This window comes from Labrus mixtus, chromosome 20, assembly GCF_963584025.1.
Source record: "Labrus mixtus chromosome 20, fLabMix1.1, whole genome shotgun sequence".
NCBI lineage: Eukaryota > Metazoa > Chordata > Actinopteri > Labriformes > Labridae > Labrus > Labrus mixtus.
In genome coordinates this window covers 9344227-9363432 of record NC_083631.1, presented here as the reverse complement: position 1 = coordinate 9363432, position 19206 = coordinate 9344227, and the positions used below count along the sequence as shown (strand labels likewise).

The following is a 19206-nucleotide window of genomic DNA, read 5'->3' as shown; positions in this document are numbered from 1 at the left end:
CCTCTAGTGGACACTCCAGGAACTGCAGGATTTTACACTTTAGCGTCGGCTTCATGTTTCTACGTTAAAATGTACGTTGTGTTATCAACCTAACGAGCATGTCTTTGGACTGTGGGATGAAGCGGGAGAGAACCCACGCATGCACGGGGAGAACATGCAGACTTTATATAAATAATTATAATAAAAAAATCAAAAAAAAATCAACTTCGCATCTCTTCATTGTAACAATTTAAGAATTCAGGACATTTTAACGCCTCTCCTGAAACAAACCGGCTCCCATGAAACTGGAGTGACACAAAAGTTATCTTTGGAGTATTTTATTAGAAAAACAGTTTACAAGACCGGTATTCACAGTCACATCATTTAGAAAACATAAAAGCATTTAGTTCCAGAGGAAACAACAAATATTACTCAATTTCTGTTTGTGAGATTTAAATGATCAGTCGAGGCTCCAGCAGAGAGTCCCATCGCTCTGTCACCTGTAGGAGGAGACACAAGACAAAGGTCCACTCAGTGAGATGTGTAGTGAGTGAAATGATACAGTGACCTCACTATATGATCAGACATTAATGAAACATGTTGAAGTGCTGGCTTCTCTGACAACAATGCAGCAGTCAGTATGTCCTCCTTCTAACTTTACATTCTGGTCCTGAATGCTCTGGATTTGTTTGGACCAGAGAAGGTAGGCACTTTTAAGGCGACCTCCCCCCACACGGCCGTTTTGGACGCCCCTTGGTTTGCCAGATATGAGAGCAGTTATCAGGTCAAACCAACAGGTGTTGCAGCGATGGAAGCGGGTTTACAGACCGATGCAGAGCTGGTTAAACACTGCAGCTTCAGTGTCCTCAGTGTTTCTGGTCTTGGGCGCCAGACTCAGTCATGCAGCGTCACTGGATCAGACCAGCAGACCAGACGAGCATGAGTCAGCAGTTTGTTAAGTTTGTCTCCACAGAGTTTAGGAAACATATGGTGATGTTTGTTAAGCATGTTAAGTAAAATAGATCGTTAACTTAGTAAAATGCTAATTCTGTTACCCAGTTAATGGCATTTTCCAGTATGTGTTAGCATCAAGCTAAAGAACTAAGATATGCATCCCGGATCTATCTGTGAGAAATTGTGCCGCCCCAGCCGGAACTGCCAGCTAGCTGTTTCCCCATGCTTCCAGTCTTTATGCTAAGCTAGGCTAACTCTAGCCTTACTCCAGCTCAGTGATGAGCATGTTTGTGTTCCATACTGTTGAGATTAAAATGATAAAATTACTACAACAGCAGCTTTATGCTAAGTCTTACCCGGGAGCCTCTGGACACGGCGTACTCCACCCGCTCTGAACCATCCGGGTTCTGATAAACCAGGTCGAACTTTCCAGGTTCTACAGGAGCTGGGGGAGAAAACAATCTTCAATGCATGAATACGTTTACTTTGAACAAGGTGTTTCAGAGTGTAATGAATATTTTATGAGTCTGTTGTGAAACGATCTCCACCTTGAGAGGAGCAGAGAAGGTTCAGCTCCACCTGATTGGTTGTCAGGTCGAAGCTCACAATCCGTCCCTCCTGAAATAAAAGCAACAAGGTGAACAGAGGAGCGGTTATTCAGGTATGATTTACACATCCTGTGATGCTCTCTTTACTGCCCATTCAGGAAAAGAGTGATCAGTATTCAAAGCATGCAGCAGAAATTATCACGCTCACCTTATACTCTGAAACCTCGGGTGTGTAGTTCTCCGTCAGCTCCAGCAGCTGTGAACAAACAGAGAGATGAAGTTATCAAATGAAGATTAAACCTTCAATTTCTAAATGTCTGAAGCTACCACTTTTCTTTTGTTATTTGAAGACGACTCAGAAATACGGTAGATCGTATTAAGGTCACATATGAAGTTAAATCCTCTTCTCCATGTGTCTCTAGTCTGTCTACAAACCCCCCAATGATGAGAAAAGTCCATCCTCTCCGTCTTCTGCCTGCTCCACTTTTCAGAAAATGTGTGCTCAAACAGGCCGTTTGTAGATTTTCCCTTCATGACATCACAAAGGGCAGTAGCCCCTCCCCCAGATGGGTGACACTCCCACAGCTAGGTGTTTGTTCTGCCCTCTGAGTCTGCCTTCTCACAGTAAACAATAGGACATAGAGCAAGAACGCACAGAGTACACCCAAACCCTTCCAGAGAGGGGGCGTGGTCAGACCCAGCTCATTTACATATTTAAAGGTACAGACACAGAAACAGCCTGTTCTGAGCAGTGCTGAAATAGAGGGGTTTATAGGCAGACCTGCAGGATGATTTGTGTCTGAGGGAGCTGCTCTCTTTAAATGGAGGAAGGTGTTTAATGTGTTTTATGTGTTTAACTTGTTAAAGGTGCTGACTCTTGTAAATTAGATCTCAGTGAGGTTTTCGTGGTTTAATTAGGCCAACAGGGCTTCAAAGCTACACAGGTCAGCAAACAAGAGATACCCATGAAGATAATTAGACCAGGCTCACCTTGAAGGCGATCTTCTGCCCCGCCTGAGGAGGGGCGGCTAACAGCGGCATGGAGCTGTAGTCCTTTTTGGGAACACTTTCTGTTCTGTTCTGCAGACGGAGACGCGTAAAAACAAAAGTTTATCCAGATGTTACAAACAGTTTATATCAAAGTAGTTTGAATGTTGTGTCTGCAACCAACATCTCCACTGACTCCACCTTTAAAAACATGTCTGACTTCAGACCGTTATCTGTTTGATTCTTTACATTTTTATTAACTTAGAGGAAGATTTATTTTGGAAATAAATTCTTTAGAATAGTGAAAGATGGTGCAGAAGTTGAATACTGATACTCAGACTGACCTGTATGACGACTGACATGTTGGTCAGCGAGTCGGTCTGGTAGGTCGGCTCTGTGGCTCCGTTATAGTTAAACTCAAAGCTGTTGTTGTGCCCTCTGATGTTTCCTCTTCCCTCACCCCTCCCCGCGGGGCCCCCACCCCTCATCATACCCCGCCCACGACCCCTCCCCGGCGACTGGATTCCCAAACCGCGGCCGAGCTGCTGAGCGGGCTGAACCGGCCGTCGGATAACCAGCTGGATCTCCTCTTCGCTGTCTGAGCTGGAAGACCGCGCCAGTTTGCCACTAGGGGGCGCTAGCGCTGCACTCGAGGACGGTTTCTGTGCAGGCTTTGTGGATGTCTGAGGAGGAGGAGGAGCCTGCTGAGGTTTAGCATTTACACTTTTTTTAGGGATTGCAGAGTTTAAAAGTTTCTTTTTAAGCGGGTTTTTTGCACTCGCTGCTTCATCCGACGAGGTTTCTGACGAGGACGAGGAAGGAGGCGGAGCTTTTTTCTTTGTGTTTTGAGTCACCTTGGAGGCGGCGGGCGTGGAGGAGGAGGTGGTTTTAGGAGCTGGTTTTTGGGAAGCTTTTTTTTTGGGAGCTTCATCCTCGCTGCTGCTGCTGCTGGAGTCTGAAGAGGAGGCTTTCTGTGGTTTTGCCGGGAGCTTCTTGATGGTTTTAACTGGCTGCTCTACGCTCGTTGGCGTCTTTTTGGTCGGAGCCACCGGTTTCGGCGTGACAGCAGGAACACTTTCCTCTACCTCCTTCCTTTTCTTCTTCTCTTTGTGCTTCTCTTGTGACTTTGTGTTGCTCTCACCCCTGTCAGCTTGCTTGCCGTCATCCCTCTCCTGACTTCCCTCGCTTCTTTTTTTCTTCTTTTTCTTCTTCAGGGTCTCTCCCGCTCCGTCCTCCTCTGCAGGTCTCTGCCTCTTTCTGCGGCTTTCACCGTCTGTTACCGGAGAGCTGATATGCCCGTTCACCGGCGCCAGATGATCCACCTTCACCCTGGAAAAACAAGTCTATTGTTTACAGAAATATACTTTTTCTCCCCTCAAAGACCCACAACTTCCTGACAGGCAGACCTAGGACAGTACAAGTCAACAACACCAACTACCCATCCACTGGAGCTCCTCAAGGCTGCGGTCTGGGTCCCTCACTGTTTGCAGATGACACTACAGTGACAGGACGCATTACACTGGCAGAAATACTGGTAATAAAAGCTGCTTTGGGGGGGGGGGGGGGGGCAATAGATGTTTGCCTGGGACCTCAACAGTCTCTAGAATCGCCTCTGCTTACAGGTGATATGACCACATGCATTAAAAACATTGTTGTTTTTTATCATCACCTGACGCTGTCGTTGTCCCGCACCACGTACACGCTCTCGGTGTGCGGCAGGTAGCAGTCATCGATGAACAGGTTCAGGATGCTCCTGCGGCTGAACTCGAACTTCTCTCTAATTAGACCCTCCAGGTCCGACACCACGCGACACCTGTTCAGGTCCACGAGCAGCCAGCACATCCGGCAGTCCGCTGTGGCGGGAGGCGGGTATTCAAAGAGTAATCGGACGCGGATAAAGTTGTTACTGTGAGCAGCCATCATGAGGATGATAGCGCACCAAACTCAAACCAAACACATACTCACAACGCGTGTTCGGTTCCGCCGGCTAACAGAGCACTATTTCCGATAGGGATTTTCAGAATAAATTTTTAAAATAATTTTTGGTGTTTCCAAAACGTGTAAGTACCTGAAAAAGAACGGTAAGGGATACTTAAGTTCCGGTTAGAGAAAATAGCGATAATATATTATCTAAAAGCAGAAAATAACTAAACAAAAAAAGTCTAAATATTATTATTGAAACGTAGATTACCTAATTTTTTGCATAAATCTAAACGTATAAAGATTATTGAGGAAATACCCATCATGTTTTACAAAAAATACCCTTTATTTTAATTAAAGTGTTGTGTGGCTTTCAATTTAAGTTAGCAATCTTTGTTTCAGTTACTTTCCCTCCCATTGTCTTTATGTGATTGAGCTGCGAAATGCTTTTGTTGTGTTTTTATTATCCGTGTTTTATTATTGTTATTATCACAGACAGTGCTGTAACAGTAAAAAAAAAAAAAAAAAAAAAAAAAAAAACTCAGGACATTTCTTAGGATGGTTAAACTCATATCATAACAAAAATCTGTTATTTCTTTGTACATTCATTGTATCGTTTAATGAAAAAGTGTTTTGTCTTTTATTTTGAAGGCCAATGGCTGGAAACGGAGTTTTCATTGGCTGATGATCTCTCTGATGACCTCTTTCTCAACACTGCCCCCTGCTGGTCAGGAGGCACTCACCAGAATCTAACCAAAACTAAATCTGCTTCATAAACATTATGTATAGGAGTGATATAGCTGTGAAGATGTGTGCTGCCTTTAATCGACATTAAGGAAATGTATTGTTAACATTACACACTTTCTATAACTCGTACTGAATATTTTAGTATTTAAATAAATTATAAATTATGAAAAGTGAGACAGCAGCCTAACCAGACTGAGGAAGAATGAAACAAAACGTTGTGATTGTGAAGAATTTAAACTTTCTGTGGCATTTGAGCAAAGTGTTCTTTCCCAGTCTGATGTTTATGCACTGACTGCTCTGAGTCAGCTGACCTCGGGTGTGGTCATGTGATCAGCTGCTGCAATAAAAGCAAAGAGAGAGGGGCTTTCTCACCAACTCTGCAACAATGATCCGGACAGAGACGAGCTGCAGGCTGGTGTTTGTCCTCTTCTTCATCGTCAGCACAGGTAGGAGTTATCACCTCCACATGGCGCCTTTTAAAGCTCCTTAATGTGGTGAATTCTGGGTAAATAAAATCGGTAAACAAACTGGAACAAACACGTAGCTCTGATCATTTGATGCAGCGATTCAGCTGACTGCAAACAGAAAGTAACGCTGTTTCATAACTTAGATTTACTCTGTCGATGAGTTTCTTTATGTATCTGAACTGTGTGTGTGTCCTCCGCAGGTCTCTCCAGTCCTCTGTCCGTTAAAGAAAACTGGGACTATGTGGAGGTGAGGGACGGGGCCCACATGTTCTGGTGGCTGTATTATGCTGACAGTCCGTCTGCACACAGTATGGATCTGCCTCTGGTCATGTGGCTGCAGGTGAGAACACGACTATCAAATCACAGTCTGTGCAGGTTTTTTATGAGTCCGGTCATTTCATGTGTTTCTGTCTTAAATTAAGTGCTTCAGTTATCCTCACATCTTAGCAGGTGTATTGCTCTCACTTCATAAGCCAAATTCACCTGACAAGTCCAACAAAATCAAGATATAAAAACAAGAAAATAAGGCCTGATTTGGGGCAGTGGTGCAGTGGCGAGGAGGTTCCTGGTTTGAATCCCTGTCTGTGTGTATTTTGACTGTTCTCCCAACATGTCCTTCCTTTACCCCCTAAGCATTCAGGTATTTTGTCTGTCTGCATATTTGGTGTTAAATTCAGGGGAATGTGTTTGCATCCTAATATGAAGCAGATTTTAGTCTCTGCCAGTCAAGTTGTTTTTTAAGCTAAAGACACCAAACTGGACTGCAGGTTTGTGAAATGTGCTGTAGTTGCTTCAGCAGAGTTCTGAAGCTTCAAACATGGCTCCTAGTGACTCCCACAGTTTGCAGAGTTAAAGATTAAACACTAAAAACAATGCTGTGTGAAGTTTAAACGAGACGAGGTCAGGAGGGATGTGGTTGAATGTGTTCTTGTGACTTTATGAGTAACATCAGTGCTGCTGTTATTTCAGTCTGCTGAGGAGGAACTGTGTCCCGTCCCGTCCCCCCCCCCCCCCCCCCCCCCCCCCCCCCCTTGCTGGTCTTTAGAGTTGAAACATGATGAGGTGGTTTGTGTCTTCAGGGCGGACCAGGAGGATCAGGAACTGGATTTGGGAACTTCGAGGAGATCGGACCTTTGAACAGGAACCAGGAGCCCAGGAAGACCAGCTGGGTAAGACTTTCGTCTTTAAGGTTTTCATGGCTCAGAAATAAGTTATCAAAAATGATAATGAGTTCGGACATCGTCTCCCCTTTTGGAACTCAACGATGGGCTTGTTTTCAGAAGAAGATGCACCTTTTACAGGTTCAGTGTGAAGACACTGAAGCTTCAGTGTTTATCCAGCTCTGCATGGGTCTGTAAACCTTGCTGCGTTCTAACCTCTCTCCATTTTTCAAAAGCATCTCCAATATTGATCCTAGTTTGAGCACGTTTCTGCTCGTGGAGCTTATTAGAAACATGCAGAGGCTTTTTAGGTCGGGTACAATCACTTCTATCTGAACCAGTTCTCTTGCCCGCTTCCATCGCTGCAACACCTGTTGACCTGATAACTGCTCTCATATCTGGCAAACCGAGGGGCGTCCAAAACGGCCGTGTGGGGGGGCCTTAAAACCGCCTACCTTCTCTGGTCCAAACAAATCCAGAGCATTCAGGACCAGAATCTAAAGTTAGAAGGAGGACATACTGACTGCTGCATTGTTGTCAGAGAAGCCAGCACTTCAACATAACATGTTTCCTTAATGTCTGATCATATAGTAAGGGTCACTTTATCATTTCACTCTCTACACATCTCACTGATTGTAGTTCTGTACTCTGACATTAGGACTGTGTTTAATGTGAACAGAGAGCTGAGGACACACGGCTGTTTTATCTCTAATTTTCAGGTTAACATTCTGATGAATTGTGTGTGTTTGCTCTCTCAGGTCCAGGCAGCCAGTGTGTTATTCGTGGATAACCCTGTGGGCACCGGCTTCAGCTACACCGACGGACCGGGCGGTTACGCCACCGACGTGTCCATGGTGGCCTCGGACATGCTCGTGCTGCTGCAGCACTTCTTCAAAGACAAGGCAGAGTTTCAGGTACGCCAACTCTTTACTGTTCCAGGACTAGATTAACTCTATTCTATCTCCAAAATGTCATGAATACAAACACAGGGAGAGCACTAAAAGGTCGCTTCATACAAAACTAATGAACGTTAAAACAGTAGAGTGGATACGACCATCAGGACTAAAAGAATCTAACTGAAACCCCCCAACGAAGACCCGTCTGTCTTTTTCTGTCCCGTGCAGAGTGTCCCTTTCTACATCTTCTCAGAGTCTTATGGAGGGAAGATGGCCGCTGCGATCTCCTTGGAGCTGACGAAGGTGAGTTCATCTTACTTCTCCTTTCGACTTCCTCTTTGGAGAGTCCCAGTGTCGAAGAAATGGCATGTGGTGGATGACGAGGAGAGAAGCATGCTGTTTTTGAAACTGTCCCCCGCCGACCTGATTTGGTGTAACCACCCTTCTTTGGTCTCGTCCAGGCTGTAGCACACGGGTCATTGAAGTGTAACTTTGCTGGTGTGGCACTGGGAGACTCATGGATTTCTCCTCTGGGTCAGTATCAGTCTTTCACTTTTACCACAATGTGTGCACACATTTCTTATCAAACACAAACAAACCTCCACTGGAAGGCTGCATATCTAGATTTCAGCGCTCCAGATAAAGGGTATAGAATAGCTGTTTATTGCCATTTGCTCAGGTACAGGTACATTGGAATTTTTGTGCGTTTCTCCCTGAGTCAGCTTCTAGAAAAAGATAAAATAGCATATAAAGAGTAGAAAAGTACAAATAAAATAAGTTGTAGTAACAGCTAAGTAAATTAAAATAAACTGTAAAGAAGCTATACACTGCATTAAAGCAAATATATAATACAAAAAAATAACAAAGGTGAACACTACAATGAAATGAAAATATAAATGTTTTCTTGTCTCTACTTTCTACATCTCTTATTGCACCTGAGGTTATTGCACACATATTTTTCACATTATATAATTACACTGTTTTTAAGGTTAATATTGCACACTTGTATTGCAAGTCCCTGCGATGTTTATTTTAGCCGTGAAGCGTCTATAAAGCATGTGTCGTCTCCTTTTTTTTTAATATTTATGTTTCTTCCACAGACTCCGTCATGACCTGGGGACCGTACCTCTACACCACCGTGAGTAACAATCTTTCTACTGGTCAAGCCGCTCTGCTGAGTGTTCGTCTGACTCTTTCTACTTCTCTGTTCAGTCTCTGTTGGATGACTACGGCCTGGCAGACGTCAGCAGTGCGGCGGACGCTGTGAAGCGAGCGGTGGAGCTGCAGCAGTTTGAGAAAGCGACGGAGCTCTGGTCAGTGACTGAGACCGTGGTGGAGCAGGTGGGTACAACACTGGAGCCTCTGCAGGACTAGATGGTGTTTGAAAGACGGTAAACAATCTAGTTTACGCCATCGGAGAGCCTGCACTTCGTCTTATTTGACCATATGAAGCACAACATGTTTGTTCTGTTAACATATAGTAAAGGTCTCTGTAAATCACAATCTCAAGGATGAGGCAGAAGTGTACATAATGGTGTCATCTGCATAAAATTAAATGTTAAAAAGTAACAAGAGTTATTTTATGTTATTTGTAAAATAAAAATGGGACCCAGTATGGAGCCTTGTGGGACACCAGTTTGAATATTTTAAAAGCTAGAAGGTAAACCATTAATTCAAATACTCTGCATTCTGGCACTAGAGTAGTTTTATGTTTTTTAAGATTGACATCATGATTGATGTGGTTCAATGTTTACGTTCTTTTTTTCTTTAGAACACAAATGGAGTCAATTTCTACAACATCCTGACGCAGGAGCCAGACGAGGGAGTCGTCGCTTCAGCAGGAGAAGATTACATCTGTGAGACACCGCTGTGCAAAAACAATCAAAGAGGCTAACACTCGTTTATCCGCAATCTACAACCAATGTTCTCTCTCTCTCCATTAGCTCTGCAGACACGCCGCCATATTCAACCCCTCCATAGCCAATCCCTCAGTGAGCTGATGAACGGACCAATCAGGAAGAAACTGGTCATCATCCCCCAGAATGTCACCTGGGGAGGTACGTCATCGCAGCCTCGTCTATTCAGCAGTTTTTATCTAGATTGAAAAGCTTTCTTGAGTCATTATTTTTTAAACTCTGTTTCCTCTCTTGTGTTCGCTGCGTCTTCAGGCCAGGCAGAGGAAGTCTTCAGCAAAATGGCCGGAGACTTCATGAAGCCGGTGGTGGATGTGGTCGATCAGCTGCTCGAGGCTGGAGTCAACGTCACCATCTACAACGGCCAGCTGGACCTCATAGTGGACACCATGGGTAACTTATCACTGAATTATTACTTATTATTTTGTGCAGTCTTGGTGTAAACGCATCAATGAATCTTTACGCTTTTTTCACACAGGTCAGGAGCTGTGGGTGAAGAAGCTGAAGTGGGAGGGGCTAACTGGGTTTAACAAGATGAGGTGGACCCCGCTGGATGACCCCGCCTCCCCTGGTGTGACTGGAGCTTTCTACAAGAATCATAAGAACTTCTCTTTCTATTGGATCCTCAAAGCCGGACACATGGTGAGACATTGACTCGAGTAGTCTGTTATAATAAGACTTTAATGATGATAATATTAAGGATGGTTTTGATGCTCATTAGAACAGCTCTGGATGTTGTGTTTTGCCTGTGGTCACTTCCTGTCAGCACCTGTGTGTCCGATCAGACTTAAACCTCTCTAGATCCTTGCTTGTGTTCTTCTTACTCTGAGGGTCGTCGCTTTGAATAAAAGCGTTTGCTAAGTGAATTGTAAGAGGTACAAATTGAGTGAACCTGTAATTTTTTCTGTTTTCTTAGATCCCTTCAGATCAGGGTCCCATGGCCTTACAGATGCTGAAGATGATCACCCAGCAGGCCTGAACCCCCCCTCATGAGGACGCCAGCTGGAATGGCTCTGACAATCACTAAGATCACAAAACCCTCTTTTTATATTTCACTTCCTGCTTGACCAAAATACAAATTCAATTCTAAGTAGAATCCTGGTACTCAAATTTTAGCACTGACATGTGACTGGAAGCCAAAATAAAGCCTTTGTTTTTGTAAATACTGACTTGTCCTTGTCTCTGTTGAAGTCTGATCTGAATCAACATCAATGGTCATCTTCATTACTACGTTATTTCTTATGTGCAAAGATATTAAACCTCTCAGGTATTTCAGGGCTGAGACAATAGACGGTTAATATGAATGTTTGAGCCTGAGTGATGTTGCCTGTCTGTTCCTGCAGGGGTCGCTGGAGTCCCATCGATGGCGGTCTCCATGCTGGAAATGCTGTCTCAGTCTAACTTTCAGTCAACCTAACGACGGGCTGAGAGCTGGAGCTGAGGCGGGTTTTAAACCTCCTGACAAACCGTTACACCGCGCCCACCTGTCAATCAGGTCAGCTACACGCCTTATTGTGAATAACTCTTATCCTTCATCAAAACATTCACCCCCCGTACAGTGTGTGTCGATCGAGACATGAGCTAATCAGACCTATTTGGTTTTTTGAACCAGGCTGTAAACATGTTAATCTCTGCTGTAAAAACAGGCTTTTTAGAATGGGTGTGTATGTGACTTCCTGTGCTTCTGCAGCCAGCCTCTAGTGGACACTCCAGGAACTGCAGGTTTTTACACTACAGTTACAGCTTGATTTTCCAACAGCGGAAGTTAAAGACTTTATTATCAAAGTTAAAACAAGGCACCGTTAAAGTCAATATAAGTACAAATAAAACTGTTGATGTCATTTGATGCACCAAGATATGTTAAGTTGACCATAAGTGTCAGAGAAGGAATATTATCAGATAACTAGTTCATGCATAGTTTATAATTATTCTTCAGTTGTACAATTTTAATCTTAAATCACAGATTGTAGGTCCATAGCTTATGAATAATGAGACATTCTGTTCCATCAAATGTTTGTGTCTTACTCAACACATCCAACATACAGTCAGTCAAAAGTTAAACATACTTTTATATTTGGTACAGTACATTTTGTTAATCTTAAGAGCTTTATAACCCAATCCTTCTTCTCATGTAGATTCTTAATTAACCTTCAAACCCTGAGTTGTTCCAACTTCTAAACATGGACGTTTACCTCGAGCCTTGGTTGCAGCACCATTGATCAAAGGTTCATCCTGATAAGTTATTCTTTAGTCCTCATGTTGAGTCCTTGGTGTAGCTGAGGCTCCTCCTCCCCCAGTGGTTCTCTGGGATCTGGAAGTCCTTCCTGATCACCGGCTCCACCACCAGCTCCATGAGGCCGGGCGGCTCCGGCACCATCAGCTCCGTCACTCTGTAAAGATTAGAATACGCTCGCCCCACCAGAACCAGCGGCCCCGCCGGGATTCTAGAATCAGTTCCTCTAAGATGCCTCCAGTACACCCTGAAGTGTTGCACGAGGTGAGTCGGGTAATCCCAGCGAAGGGTGGCGTTCAGGATCAGACCGGGAGAGGTGGACTCCAGTGAGGAACCGACGCCGTGAAACCACACCACGTCGTAAATGCACAAACCCTGAATGAGCTCAGGAGGGACCTGCAGGCTGGAGATGTCCAAGAGCTGGTGGAGAGAAAGAGAGGCAGGAGGCGAGGGTGAATAAAAAGAGTTCTTATGTTTCTGTTGACTGAAGCGTGCACGAACCAGTAGGCTACCGGCGCCCCGAAAGGATGAATTCTTGAGGCACAATCTAAAGATGGACAGAGGGTATTCTCCCTCTGGCCGTTGAAGTCGGTCGATTCAAAAATATTCCAGTAGAAAACAGACTTTGTGAGATGTGTGAGTTGGACGAAGTTGAAACAGAGTCCCATTTTCTTTTGCATTGAACAAAATCTGATGATTTACGAGAATTATTGTTTCATGAAGTAAATATTGGGGTGGACAGATGTGCAAAAACTGGAATGGCTGTCTAAGTTTGATGTGTTTAAACTTGATCATTTTGTTTCAAAAGCTTGGAAAAGAAGACAGGATATTCTGTTTAATTAGTTTGACTTCTTGCTTTCTCTTTTTGTTTCTTGAGAATGAATATAGCTTACCTAGTGCACTCTGATCCGGGAACATTTTTAATTTATGGTGTCATGTAAGCACCATGCAGGCTGGGCATATGGATGTATGACACTATAATAAAATAAAAACTCTAAACCAAAATCTGATCAGTTCATCCTTGAGTACAGGTAACGTTTCTGAAGCGCCCACATGTTAAAGTAAGCAAACAGAAAATCTCCTCAGATGAAGAACCAGAGAATCATCCTGGGTTCTGTGGTCTATTTCTCTTCAAGGGTACCTGAGAATTCCTGAGAAACACTGGTACCAAGAACCCGTTAAACACACGAGTCTCACCATGATCTGTCCCAGCCTGCAGCTGAACGGCGTGTCCTCGGGCTCACCGTCCCGCCGGATGCTCAAACAAACTTCTCTGAGAGCACAACCACGAAGCTCCAGCTGAGAGCACCTGAACACAGAGAGCAGACAGGTTAACTCCTCATGAAGGAAATCCTTCAACACAGCTGTCACTTACTCTGCCTGTTAGAGCTCTTTACCTGACAGTCCAACCTGAGGGAATAAAGCTTCCACACAGCTGAGAGAACTGTTTGAAGAGCTGCTGTTCTTCATCCAGCTGCTCAGGAGTCACACTGATGACTGTGGAGACACAAACCACTCTGTTACTGAGCTCAAGAAGAGTTTCAGGTGTCTGTACTTTACCTCAGTATTTATTTTATTAACATACTTTGCTTTCAGCCCAAACATTTTTACACAAATATCTGTACTTTGTACTCGCCGGCCACCTTCTTACTTACTGCAGGAAATAAATCAGGGCCTGTGTCCACCTGGCGTATATCTGAAGGCCAGCTCCTCCTTTCAATAGTTCCCAAAGAGGAGGGGGCACTTGCAGCAGCAGGCGGCCGCCCGAAGAAAACATTTTTTTTCTCAACTTTTCAGCAGAGCACTGTTGTTGAATCTTTTCATTCAGCCAAGAAAAAGCAGATACTGTTCCCCTTTTTTTTGTCTCAAACAGATCATGTTTTCCGTCCCACATCCTCCTCACTCCTGTCATTGTAATTAATCTCATCATCCAGACAAACATCAACACGATTGATGCTTATGTTGACGGGAAAAAAATTATCTCAGTAATAACACATACAGTAAAAAGCAACGGAGCAGAGCCGGTCATACAGTGTCCGTTGTCATAGAGACAAGACGCACGTGCAAAGATCCTGAGCGCACAGCCGGCCCTTCCCTGCCCTTAAAAAACACCAGGTGGACACAGGGTGACTTACATTCTTACAGCACTACTTCTACTTTACCAGAGTCTGTGAACAAAAGAACCTGAACTTCTGTTTAAGTGAAGAAGGTTCCAGACATCTCTGATTGTCCTCAGGGGGATGGGTAATGGATGCAGAGTTAGAAACTCACGCTGAACATCTTGGATGTCCATGTGTGTGCACAGACTTGCATCTGTGGTCTTCAGCTCTAGGGACACTGAGATCCCCGCAGACGGCTTGTAGATGACGCTCACCAGAGTCTTTGCAGCGAGGGGAACGTGGAGCGAGAAGATCCTGAAAGAGAGAGAAAAACCAACAAGGAGAAAATGCATGAACTCTGAGAGCTGCTTGATTTGTTCATCTGCCTTGAAAGTAAAGCAGAAAGAAAATCATGCAAACACACTTTGCACAAACTGGAGAGGTGTGTGCGGTGGGGATGAGTCCGTCCAGCAGCAGAGAGCTGCCTCCGTTCCAGGCGTCGTCAGGGCAGCCGCGGCTCCGCAGCCAGGCTCCGCCCTCCAGCTCTGTGTGGTAATATAAAGGCTGGATCTCCTGAGCGCTCAGGTTGAACCAGCTCCTCTCCGTCTCACGCTGCACACACGCGAAAAAGAAAACTAATTAATGCAGCACAATCAGAAACTGAAATCGTTTTGGATAAATGCGATCATAGAAACAGTACCTGTCCTCTCCAGTAGAGGGCCTTCCCAAAGCCCTGGCAGAAGGAGGAAATGAAGGGGAGGGACAAAGATGGCCGATGGACGTACAGGTAGTCTGATAGAAGAGCCCAGAATCTGCAGAAAGGACGTGATACTTTAAAAAAAACCACCTCTGTCTCTGAAAGTTGAAGGGCATACTCACAGTAGTCCCAGTTTCCATGATGCCCCCCCCCCCTTCCCAGTCTCCTGCTGGCCTGCACTCACACTGCTCCAGGTCCAACCGGGCCCGAGCACAGCTACCTCTTGTACATGTGTCTTCACATGCATCACATCAGACGCATGGCTTTACATCAGCATGAAGCCTCTTTTAGTTTACATGAAGCGCGGTCTCAGAGTCATGGAGAGCAAACATGGCGGCAACTTTACGGCTTGTTCTTTGGTCAGATGTGGACAAGATACGTCATCTACACGCTGCACACCCCTGTTTGTGCTCGTGCATTGAAGGCTTTATATTTGATTTTTCACACTTAAATGTAGAAATCAAGTATATCCTCTGAAAATAACTCTGTGAGTCATGACTGTCTACAATGAGTGTAACACCCGAGTCCCACTGTCTGTGATGTTTTCAGAGTCCTATCTTCAGTTTGTTTACATCGTTGGGACGGCCGACCGGCTCCTCCCCTCACGTATAAAAGTTGTTTAATTGAGGGACTAGAGAAAAGAAGAATAACATACTGTACTCACTGATTAACTGTGTTTCTAGATCACGCTCATTTCAGGTAAATTTACATGCAGTGTGAAGATACGAGCATAATAAAGATCGCTAGCATTAGCATGCTAACACAACAATGCAGCGCAAGTTGTTTTGGTTTCATGCTGGAGCTCAAGGGCGACATCTGCTGGATCAAAAAATCACATAGAAAGCCTTTAAGTTCACCTCTTCCAACCAATCCAGGGCCAAAGAAGTGCACCATGCTTTAGCAAAGTATGGCGCACCAGCACTCGTCAAACAAACTGGATTTAAGGGGTTGGAAACATGTTCAGAAACGGTACATGTTGCCGAGTGTGAGTGCACCTGATACATCTTGAGGGTTTTTCTTCACTAAACGTTGTTTTTGTCCCTGACAGAGTCCCTGGCTCAGATTGTGTCTGACAACATCACAGAAAAGGATCCCTACACTCACTTGTCCTGATTTTTGCGGAACTCGCTCTTATCCTCGTGCGTCTCGTACACCCAGCCCGGAGCAAAGAGGGCGACAGAGAAGTTGTGTTTTCGGATGACTTGGAGCGCCTGCAGAACAGATGAACAGGAGAGTGCACGCCGTCAGTGATCTGAGGATCGTCTGTCTTTAACAGACTCGCAGGAAGGTCATCAGTTTGTACCTGGTTTGTTTCAAACTTCCCTCCCACCACGTTGCCTCGGGCGAACACGTCCACCCCGATGTAGACGTCGGCCTGGCGACCTGAGATGCCGCTGTAGTTGCTCATCCACTCCAGGTTCTGCTCGGTCCAGTTGTAGTTGGTGAAGAAGCCATCGCAAGCGTCGAAAAACATCCTGTCATGGTAAGAGGAGGATTAAAATGTCAAACAGCCTGAACTAGGAGGTACGACAGAGTAAGAATCTGCTGAGTGCAGATGTGAAAAGTCCACAGTTACCAGTCTTGTTTTGGTTCACATCCTCTCATTACATGAAGAGACTGATGATCATCTGAATATATAAATTAACTCATTGATGTAAAACTAGTTCTCTAAGATCCTCCACCTGTTGTTCTGGTTGAGTTCATTCTGCCACAGCAGACGTCCCGTATCGATCACGCTGTCGTACCAAAGGACCAAACCTCCCGGCACCCTCAGGCGCGCCTGGTCGGTCAGATAACGCAGGAACAAAGGTGTGTTCTTCAGCGCCACCTCCTGCAGGGAAGAGGACACAACACCCCGTTCAGTTACGTAAAAACACAAACTTCATTTGACAGCAAACAGCATTTGAGTTGAAACCTTTGAGTTGATAAGATTTCTGTGTGAGCTTAAAAAACTAAATCCCCTCATTTCAGCCTGTGCCTACAAACGCTGCTGTCTCTTTAAGGCCCCCCTCCCCACGTGCCAACTTTCTTCTGATTGGCCCGTTTTCTGGAAACCTTTCAGGGGGCAGAACGCTGCAGGGCTGCCAGGGGAGGGCTGCTCCCCTGTGCTGGGAGAGGAGAGGTTTATGTAAGAGGTCTGAAGCCGTCTCGTTAAATTCTTGGTTTCATATCAGGGAGCTTAATCTGTAGAACAAGCTGTTTAGCGCCCTCTGCAGACTAATTCTGGGATTACTCCAATTTACGTTTACAGGTGTAGTTTGAGCATCCGGGGTTGTGACACCACATGGGAGTTTTAAAACGGAGATCAGCAGAATAGCAAGTATGAGGGTGAAACTCACACTGAGGCTGTTCTCGATGTTAATGAGCCATCCATCGAAGCCGTAACAGTGACTGATCTGGACGAGTTTATCAGCCACGGCTCGATACGACTCCTCGTCTTTCAGGAAGGACTCGCACGTGGCCGCTCCGTCCGTCCACTCTGTGATGAACGTCCCTGAAATCGGGACAAAAAACACAGCAGGAAGCCTGATTAAGTCCAATCCTAAATTTCCCAATAACTAAAACATGACACGCTTTTTACTCACCAATCATTACGACTCCATGTTTGTGAGCAGTGTTGGTCCACATGGCGGGAGGAATGGTGACCAGGAGGTGTGTGAAGTAGTTGAAAACATCGATGTGCTGCCAGTGATAGAAGGAATACGGAGCCTCTGCATGAGTCCCCTGCACAAACCTTCACGAGAGAACATCAACATGATTACAGAGATTACTGGTTATCATTTGCTGTGTGGTTTTAAATCTTCTTATTTCTGTGTTTATTGAAGAGCCGGGTAGAAATCTGATGCACAGATTTGTTTGTATTTAAAGGAGCAGTATGTAACTCTGATCCCTAGTGTTTAAAATGGGTACTGCAGTCTAAATTCTAAACATGGTAGAGAGCTGTCTCCCCCCCCTCTCTAGAGTCGATGCTCACGCAGGTCACCATGTGGTGGACAGTACAATCACTTCTATCTGAACCACTTCTCTTGTCAGAAACACACACCTGATAGTTTTTATTAATGTGCGTCCTCACCTGTCGTCCAGGTAACCGCCCATCATGTCATGAGACACCAAAGTTCGTCGAGGACAATCAGCCAGAGGAGGCACCCGAGGGGCCAGAGGTACCGTCGCCACATTGAAGGGGTTCGCCTCACTCCGTTTCCACGACAACAGCTCGTCCAAAGTGGTGAGACCGCCGCTGATTGGTTCTGTGGTGTCCACATCGTAATGTTTGGCTGAGAACGGAGAGAGGAGAATTGAACTATTATCAGCGTGAGAAGATTTTTAAAGACGTAAAATGAAGCTCGCTCGCTCACCTGACAGAGGAGAGGGAGTGAACTTAATGACCTCGTGGATACTTCCTGAATCCATCGGCTGATCCAAACAAGACTCCAACCTGAGGAGAGAAGAGGTGGTCAGCGAGGACTCATATGTGGTTTAACTCGTCTTTCATGTTAAAGAGGACATCTTATCCCCCTTCTCCACCTTTTCAAACAGTCCCCCTGTGGTCTAAATGAAACATCTGTGCTGTGCTTTGGTCAAAATATAACATGAATCAAGCAGCAGAGGAGGTTTGTGACCCTGTATAAACCAGCTCTCTCAGAACGCTCCGTTTTGGTGTGTGTGTCTCTTTAAATGCAATGAGTGGAGATACCAGGGGAGGGGAGGGTGTTTTTTTTTTTTGTTTTTTTTTTTTACCAGAATCCCACTGTGACATCACAAGGAGAGCACATTTGAAACAGAGCATTTTTGTTGTAAGACTTATGCAGACCACAAACAAAGGACTGGATGGGTTTATTTCACATGTTGTGGCTCGGTAGACACTCAGGTTACCCAAATATATGTTCAAAAACACTGTCAAAGTGGATTTTTCATAGTATGTCCCCTTTAAAATTAAACCAGTCACATGTTAGCTACTGAACCCAATGAACTATGCTTGTTAATAATTAACCTATTAACGACTTAAACTGCACTCCAACTTCCGTTAATTAGAGTTCAAGCAGCAACTGGCTGTAAGACCATGATATTATTATTTTTTGCGATGTAGCAGCTTTAAAAACAGACTTTTTAAAGTTTTCTGACAGATAAAGCACATGAAGCACAGGTAGAGGAGGTAAACGAGTACAGCAAGTTTACCTGCTTTCTCTCTTAACGGGAACATCTCCGCCCTCCGCCGCGTCCTCCCGTTTCCTCCGCAGAGGAAGAGGCTTGTTTACATCTGCGTTCAGAGCCATTATAATCAATTTATCCGAGAGAGCATTGAAGCAACAAACTGACAGATGAACGAGGAAGCAGAGAGAGCTTTTCCTTCTGCAGCTTCAGCGGCAGCAAACACTTCCGTCCACAGCCCTTCAGAATAAAATAAACACTTCCTTATTAAAAATGAGAAGTACAAGAAATTGTATTTTCTTTATGAGATACGTTTTTAGCAAGGCTTTTGTACTTTAATAACAACATTATACGTGATTTTTGTAACGCAATGTCAAGTTTTATTAATCAAAAAAAC

The 19206-nt window shown here is 44.7% G+C and overlaps 3 protein-coding genes and 1 long non-coding RNA gene across 4 annotated transcripts in view; 2 read left to right on the top strand and 2 right to left on the bottom strand.

Annotated features, from left to right (window-relative positions):
- The window catches only part of LOC132953976 (uncharacterized), a 199845-nt gene that overhangs the window by 126258 nt on the left and 54381 nt on the right, over positions 1-19206 (top strand). The gene's annotated exons all lie outside the window — the stretch shown is intronic.
- coil (coilin p80) lies at positions 302-4483 on the bottom strand. Its single transcript, XM_061026791.1, has 7 exons — positions 4138-4483; positions 2813-3797; positions 2472-2561; positions 1690-1737; positions 1482-1551; positions 1290-1378; positions 302-479 (listed from the first exon to the last, which is right to left on the bottom strand). Exons 1-7 carry the CDS (start codon positions 4389-4391, stop codon positions 432-434), a joined length of 1584 nt encoding a protein of 527 aa, XP_060882774.1. The 5' UTR covers positions 4392-4483; the 3' UTR covers positions 302-431.
- scpep1 (serine carboxypeptidase 1) lies at positions 5429-10736 on the top strand. Its single transcript, XM_061065230.1, has 13 exons — positions 5429-5581; positions 5803-5942; positions 6682-6771; positions 7521-7676; positions 7887-7961; positions 8120-8192; positions 8759-8796; positions 8871-8999; positions 9430-9514; positions 9602-9715; positions 9827-9964; positions 10050-10213; positions 10488-10736. The coding sequence occupies exons 1-13, from the start codon at positions 5521-5523 to the stop codon at positions 10548-10550; spliced, it is 1326 nt and encodes a 441-aa protein (XP_060921213.1). The 5' UTR covers positions 5429-5520; the 3' UTR covers positions 10551-10736.
- On the bottom strand, positions 11524-19044 carry engase (endo-beta-N-acetylglucosaminidase). Its single transcript, XM_061065229.1, has 14 exons — positions 18837-19044; positions 18017-18096; positions 17734-17935; positions 17246-17394; positions 17000-17154; positions 16343-16491; positions 15964-16135; positions 15765-15871; positions 14604-14715; positions 14328-14515; positions 14076-14218; positions 13202-13301; positions 13002-13113; positions 11524-12224 (listed from the first exon to the last, which is right to left on the bottom strand). Exons 1-14 carry the CDS (start codon positions 18932-18934, stop codon positions 11826-11828), a joined length of 2166 nt encoding a protein of 721 aa, XP_060921212.1. The 5' UTR covers positions 18935-19044; the 3' UTR covers positions 11524-11825.

Excerpts from the sequence above, each read along its gene's own strand:
- engase (XM_061065229.1), bottom strand. The coding sequence starts at position 18,934 with ATGGCTCTGAACGCAGATGTAAACAAGCCTCTTCCTCTGCGGAGGAAA. Across the intron at positions 17,155-17,245 it reads ACATGGAGTCGTAATGATTG|GGACGTTCATCACAGAGTGG; the intron begins GTGAGTAAAAAG and ends TCCCGATTTCAG. Across the intron at positions 15,872-15,963 it reads GGAAGTTTGAAACAAACCAG|GCGCTCCAAGTCATCCGAAA; the intron begins GTACAAACTGAT and ends TCTGTTCTGCAG.
- coil (XM_061026791.1), bottom strand. The coding sequence starts at position 4,391 with ATGATGGCTGCTCACAGTAACAACTTTATCCGCGTCCGATTACTCTTT. Across the intron at positions 3,798-4,137 it reads CGGGACAACGACAGCGTCAG|GGTGAAGGTGGATCATCTGG; the intron begins GTGATGATAAAA and ends TTGTTTTTCCAG. Across the intron at positions 2,562-2,812 it reads ACATGTCAGTCGTCATACAG|AACAGAACAGAAAGTGTTCC; the intron begins GTCAGTCTGAGT and ends CTCCGTCTGCAG.
- scpep1 (XM_061065230.1), top strand. The coding sequence starts at position 5,521 with ATGATCCGGACAGAGACGAGCTGCAGGCTGGTGTTTGTCCTCTTCTTC. Across the intron at positions 7,677-7,886 it reads AAGACAAGGCAGAGTTTCAG|AGTGTCCCTTTCTACATCTT; the intron begins GTACGCCAACTC and ends TGTCCCGTGCAG. Across the intron at positions 9,515-9,601 it reads AGCAGGAGAAGATTACATCT|CTCTGCAGACACGCCGCCAT; the intron begins GTGAGACACCGC and ends TCTCTCCATTAG.